Source organism: Halyomorpha halys, unplaced genomic scaffold (genome assembly GCF_000696795.3).
Source record: "Halyomorpha halys isolate HHAL.00 unplaced genomic scaffold, Hhal_1.1 Scaffold1958.1, whole genome shotgun sequence".
In the NCBI taxonomy this organism is placed as follows: domain Eukaryota; kingdom Metazoa; phylum Arthropoda; class Insecta; order Hemiptera; family Pentatomidae; genus Halyomorpha; species Halyomorpha halys.
Genome location: NW_027111351.1, coordinates 34121 through 41158, shown reverse-complemented (window position 1 = coordinate 41158; position 7038 = coordinate 34121). Strand labels below are relative to the sequence as shown.

Below are 7038 nucleotides of genomic sequence, written 5' to 3'. Positions count from 1 at the left end.
TTAAAAAAAAAAATTTACTCTTGCCATTGTTACTTATTTTTTATTCTTATCATTGTTTATTCAAGTTTATTTTATACTGATACTATTTTGTCTTCCTTCCTTTTATTTATATGTAATTTCTTATCACTTTATTTTTACATAATATTTATCCTAGCTTAAATTAACTTATTGTTGTAATATTCTCAGTTTTCTTTTTTTTGTCTATTTTTAGCCCTGATGAAGCCCTGCAAAGTGTGGCGAAACGTCGGACATTAAAATAGTTTTAAACTATTTGTTCTTTTTCTGACCGCAACCCTGACCATCTACTTATATTTAAATCAAGAATTAGTAGTACTGTTATGTAGGGTTTTAGTACCCAGTGGGGCTTTCTGTAATAAGACTTGAACAATACCATCTTTACCGCTCGATTAGATGGCGCCAAATAATTCATTGCCCATTCCACCGTAATAGTTAATAACTGTGTTGCCCTATTTCCATTTTTCTCTGCTACACTTGAAGCTTTCAATAATGGGATTGTTTTGAATTGTTTTCATTAGCTCGTAACCAGAAAAGTACGAACCTCCTGCTAAAGTGCGATGTGAAAATTCATTTTTTATTATATACAAGTTGCTCTGTGGCAAACGGTAAATATATCAATTGTAGTCACTAACCATTATGTACTTGGTCTAACGGCTAGTTGCCAGAGTTGCCACCAAGATTTTGTTATGAACTTGTGTTGTTTGTTTTCACTACAGTAAGAACGTTTTATGTTATTAACGCGTTATTAAGTAAAAACATTTTATTTTTGAGTCCACCATCCCCGCGTTCAACACCTACCACCTCCGAATTAAAAAATATACTCTAATATTCTAACCTCTCTGGTCAGCTTCCTCTGTAGCCAGCAGATTTATCAACTGTTCACCATAGGTTGTCGCTACACCAATCCCTCTATTTTTCTGCCTGGTAGCACCAGCAGCAGCAGTGGCTCCTCTTTCCATGGGCCTTGAGGAAAACCTTTTTAAAAAAAAATTTATTTAAAAATGTAATTAAAGAAAATACCTACCTTGAAAATTCTCCTTAACGCATTCACACTACCAGTTCGGAACGTAATGCCCTCACTGACGGAAACTATCTTAACGACCTCTGACAGCCAGTCCCTACGGCCCTAGATATCACATGCAATAATGAATTGATGAGCTGTAACACTGTGCTGTGATTGTAGGAAGATAGTCCGGGTGGCGGTCAAGAAAGTAACCAACGGTTTGCCCTGCTTTGCAGGTTTTCTTCAGGGCTGAATCCTAGAAGATAATAAGTGATACCATGATATTAAGTTCTTTGGTACTGAAAATATTATCAGCTTAGCTCTTTGGAAATCGATAGAACATTGTATTAGTAACCCTCAACTGATAGTCTTCATTAGTGTTACCAATTTGTTATTTAAAATGGGTGAAGTTTTTTATGATGACGTTGTTGTAAGTAACAAAGACAGACAAACAATATTGCTGGAGTTCCAGGAACCATACCAGATTTCGGATCAAGGCTCAAGTTCGGCAAGAATTGATAATTCTATTAATACGAATAGTCCAAATAATGGTACATCACCAGAAAACCCCACCATATTTTCGTTATCTTACTTCCAACAATTTTTTAATGTCAATACAGAGGATGTTATTAAGAAGATAAAAGATTCTATGATACCAAGTTTAAAGGCTAATTATTATGAAACCCAAATAAAGGCAAGGCCAGATTTATATGGTCCTGTTTGGGTTTGTCTCACATTATCTTTTTCTTTAGCTATAGGTTCTAACCTTTTTGATTACTTTACTACTACTAGATACCAACTTGAGCATTGGAAATATGGGTTCCATGTTATAACTAAAGCTTTATTTGCTGTATTCCTTTATTCTTGGGTGCTCCCTTTAATGTTGTGGAGTTTATTGAAATGGTATTTATCTTCTGAGGTAAGAAAAAACAAATTTTATATTAATAACTCTTTACCTAATTTAATTCCCCACATTATGCTGAAAGACCTGTCTTTTTATTTAATTATTTTATCTAATATTTAATGTTAGTTCGGGTACAAGTTTCTTGAGTATGTTTTTATGCTGACTTCAATGGAAACAAAAGCAAGATTATATTAACTTTAATTAATAATTTTATTCTTTATCACAAATGAAAATTTATTTATTTCTGATATTTTACTACTGTATTTTGATGTGGAGCATTCACCCTCAGATGTTTTCTGATATATTTCTGTAATTTTGGCCCGTAAATTGAATGTACATATTTCCCGATAGCCACTTAGTACTTATAACTTTAAAGGTACTGTTTTGTATTTCATGAGTAAATGTTTTGAAAGTTTGAATAAAAACTGGAAATTATTTACTGAGAATATCAGAATTTCAATTTTCATCAAGTTTGAAAAAATGGTTCTTCTATTGTTGTTCAAGTCGTTGTAGTGGATGAGATAGACAACTTATTCAATAATTACACATTTTCAACAGTTTTCATGGATTATTTAATTTATTGTATTGATGTTCTGATTTACTTTGTTGGTAGAGATGAGTTGGAATTAGTGATATAATCTGTATTTTTTCTGATTTAGACTTCAATAGGGCAATAAAAACATCTAATATAACAGAAACATTTAGTTACTATGAAATAAACTCTTTATTTTCAATACTAGTTAGTGTATTACTTTCTGAAAACTAGAAAACAACTTTTAACTCAAAAAAAATTAAAATTTATTTTCATAAAAAATTATTAGAATTTAATATAAATTCAATTCACTCATTTTGTTCAAAAAAGTTATAATTTTCTTGAAATGTGGTGGTGCCCGAAGGTTGTCATTGTGGCTGAAACTGAAGTCATTTTATGGTAAGAACGCTACCTCTTTCTCCTCAATTTCAAAGTCTGGCATGGAGAACCCTTATGCAAAATTTGTTTTACTGACCCATCATCTTAGTCTTCTATGTACAGGACTTTAGTTACTTAGAGTTTGTACATAATGAATGTGGGAGGGTTTTCAGGTTTCTCTTGAAGATTTCTTGATTATCCAATACTGGTGGTACCAACATGAAAAAAAATTTAATTTTCCAACTCTTCATGACGTTACATTTGTTAAGTATCGATAGTGAAGTGAAAGAATACAGTGCTGTCGTTGTTATTCATTGTCCTAAGGTGGTGAAGCACATTGTTTAGTCTAATTTTGTCAGCTGTTTTATTTAAATCTTATAATTGAACTATTATTTTGTGTAGTGTGTAAAGATTGTATGTTGTTTGAATACAAGCGTTTGTTTATTAACTTATGTGCACTTTATTTGACAACTTTGGAGGTATCTATAAATTGGCTCAATTTATATGATTCCCGACAACATTCTTAATATATTTCTGTATGATAATGTTGAATTTCTTTGTACCACTAGCAATTTTCATTCCACGTCACCCCTCTGTTCCAATTCACCCATTTTTACAGTAGTAGAATTTCTTCAGACTTATATATTATAATTTGAGTGTATCTTATTATTATTTTTAGTCAGTTTCCATTTACATTGCTTTTATTTTACGTTTCAATATTTCTGTTTTTATATACTGTGTATGAGGATTTAAACAGTTATATCAGACTAAGCAAAAAAGCCAGTACCATATTTTGCAATTTTCTATATAAGAAGTATTAATATAAAATTATTATTTATAATTTGTTTTCTTTTCTCCAATACATAAAAATACCAATAACAATTAGCATAATACTTCGACTTGGGGTTAAAATATTCTGAAGTAATTAATCATATTAGCTCATATTACAGTTAATGAACTTAAGTTGTACATTTTAATTAGTTTTTAAGTATTAGAAGTAATAAAAAAATGATAATATAAAGTTTTGGTGTATGAAACAAATTATCCATTATACTAATTGTGTCTATATAATAGCTAGTATTAATAACTTGTATTAACAATAAGTTGTTAAGTTGATGCTATAATTTATCATATCATTACATGAAAGAGTAATCTAATTTTCACTTTTAGTGTTTTGCCTTTTCATCCAGTGTTCTTGGATAAAACTTATATCAAATACTATGAATCCCATAATAAAATTTTAATCCCCTTTTTGAAATGTATAACCGGCTAAAAATTGTATTGTTTTGTGGGGGAAAAAAAATTAATGTTCAAAATTATTATACTCAATATAACATGTTCATTAATTCATGACACCTAATCTCCAATGGCTAAAAGTAGTGAACTTAGCTGTAATTATGGATCCTATTTTATATTTAAGTTTTTAAGAGTTTTAAATAAATCATCAGAATTTATTGAAGAGTGACCGTTCAAGAAAAAAAAATTAAAACTAATTATTATGCCATAAAAAGAGTTGAAATAAGTAACAATTCAACCTCTGACTAAAATATTACAAAATGAAAAAGAAAAGTCAGAGATTATTAGTCAATTAAAACTAGCGTTTTCTCAAATTCCTTCTAAAAATATTGATTCTATCACTAGTGTAGTATTATCCATACCTATCTTTGAATCATAAAAAAAAAAAAACTATTCTTTAAATAAAGAGAGAAAAAAAGCTGCTTTTATCTGAAGCTTTGTTGAAAGAAATAGTCAGTGTGTACCAACTTTTGGTGGCTTGTTTGTATATTACTAATAATTATAATTAAAGAATTTTTATTATTTATGGCCTACGATTACTAGAAAAAATAAATTTTATGAGGAAATAAAGGTATGAAATAACATGTTCTTTTTCAGTTTCAAAATTATTTAGTTCAAACTTTCTTTCCAGAATTATGTTTCTAAAGTTCTGATATTAGAAGCTCCTACAAAAACATTTTAAATATAAGTTTTCAGATATAAATATTCAGAAACTTGTGCAGGAAAACGTGAGGAGGTTCTTTTTTAAAAACAAATTAAAAAAAAATCTTCTGTTAATCGTGAACCTACTCATGATTTGCCATGCAGACAAATGCACAAATTTGAAGCCACAAAACTATTTATTATAAAAGTTCTCACTAAAATGTTCTATGGAAAACTTTTATAATGTAGAACTTGTATCTATGTTCTTGGTTGAGATTTTATTATAAAGTTTCGAACAATTAAATTCTTGAAAGGACTTTAGCTATACATTCTGATGTATAAAGTCTCATTAGAACTTTATAATAGAAATCTAACAAAATGTTTTTGTATAAACTGTTTCAAAAAAGTTCTTTAGTAAAAGTATAAGTTAGAATATAATTTTTTTAAGGAAAAAAAGTGCACACTTACTTTATAACCATGAAATGAAGTATTCCGTAAAATGTTTAGACCAAAGAAGGATGTGTTAACCAGAGGGTTTAGAAGTCTCCACAATGCCATATTGCGTGAATTACACCTGGTAAATATAACAGGTGATAGCACTGCAGTAAATAAAATAAGCGTGTAAGATCATTAGCAAGGGAACAAATGAAACCCTAAATAAGTGGATTGTGAGCAACGAACCAACTGGTAAATGTTTGAAGGGTAGGGCAAAACATAGGTAAGATGATTGCTTTATAGCTGGTCTTGCTGATATGGGTTTGAAAAGTGGTCACTGGAATGACTTGTGTAAACAACGATTGGTTATATCGTCATCAAGCCTTTGGGCTCACTAAATCTTTTATTTATTTCACTATTTGCCTTATTTATTATTATTATTATTTTATTAAAAATAATTTTACCTATTAATTTATAAAAACAAGAATTATAATGTATAGAACCGAAAAAAAGAAATTGAAAAATGATCTTTAAATTTTATAAAATAGGCTTAAGTTTTGTGAGAGTTTTAATTTTTTTTTTTTTCCCAGAGTCACAGATCATTCATTCTTTAAATAAAACTAGTTCTTAATACATTATATTATAAGTAATCTCAAATAATATGGGAAGTGATTCATTAAAAAATTTATGCTGAAAATGTAGAGACTAAAATAAAATGTTAGATTTCCGTGACCCAATATATTAGACGTTATATCAGAAGTCTTGAATGGAGACTACTTGATGTAGGCTTGATGCTACTGATCTAGAGATCACTGTTAACTATGAAAGCTATTATTATTATCCATTTTAATTTATGAAAAAATTCATAATATTTATTTGTATAAATGTAATTGGGAACTACAGTGATATTATATTACAAATTATATTTTTATGTTTTTTTTTAGATGAATATTTCAGCTTTGGAGCTTATCTGCACTTACAGTTATGCATTGGTTGTATATATTCCTTTGTCTATTTTTTGGATTGTCCATATTCCATATTTGCAATGGGTTTTGCTGCTTGTGGGATTGACTTCATCTGGAATTGTTTTGATTTCGACAATGCAACCCATGGTTAGCAAAGAAAATTATACTGTAGGTGGAGCTATAATAGTTTTACATATTTTCTATACTGTTTTAATATTTATATATTTTTTTCATTAGTAAGAAGAACTGAATTTAAATTTTGCTTTTGGAAAAATAATTTTTTTTGTATTATGAATTTAAATTACATTGATAAAATTATTTTTTTATTTTAAGTTACTTTTTGCAATATTTAATATTGTACAATTACTTTACTGTAATATTTATTTGTTTATGAATGATTATTTTATAAATCCTAATTTAAACTATATTTATGACATAACTCCATAAAATTAATAGGAAGAAACTACATTTCTTATATAATTTTAAATAATAATGTTATAAATGGTTCTTAAGGATTTGATTATACAGTAGAGTGTTGATTATTTAAACTTACTATGTTTTCATAACAGAGGTACTTTGTAAAATCAAAAATTTGGATTATAGAAAAAAAAAGAAAGCATATGGTGAAATATAGCATGTAGTAAAGAAATCAATCACCTGCAACATTTTGTATTTGGTCTTAAGTTATTTCAATCATAATAACTAATTTGATATTGAAGAAATAAAATTGCATTGACTAGAATTGATTGTAAAAGAGACTATGTATTAACTGTTTTAGTATACTTTTTCATATGTTTTGATGATGCTGTAGATGACCCTAAAAACTAGTATAGTTTGACTCTAAAAAAATTAAATTAGTTGAAAA

At 28.3% G+C, this 7038-nt stretch overlaps 1 protein-coding gene across 1 annotated transcript; it reads left to right on the top strand.

The window, feature by feature from the left end:
- The first annotated feature begins 1374 nt into the window (after positions 1–1374).
- Positions 1375–6499, top strand: LOC106690905 (protein YIPF1). Its single transcript, XM_014436504.2, has 2 exons — positions 1375–1940; positions 6153–6499. The coding sequence occupies exons 1-2, from the start codon at positions 1422–1424 to the stop codon at positions 6408–6410; spliced, it is 777 nt and encodes a 258-aa protein (XP_014291990.1). The 5' UTR covers positions 1375–1421; the 3' UTR covers positions 6411–6499.
- The last annotated feature ends 539 nt before the right edge of the window (positions 6500–7038 follow it).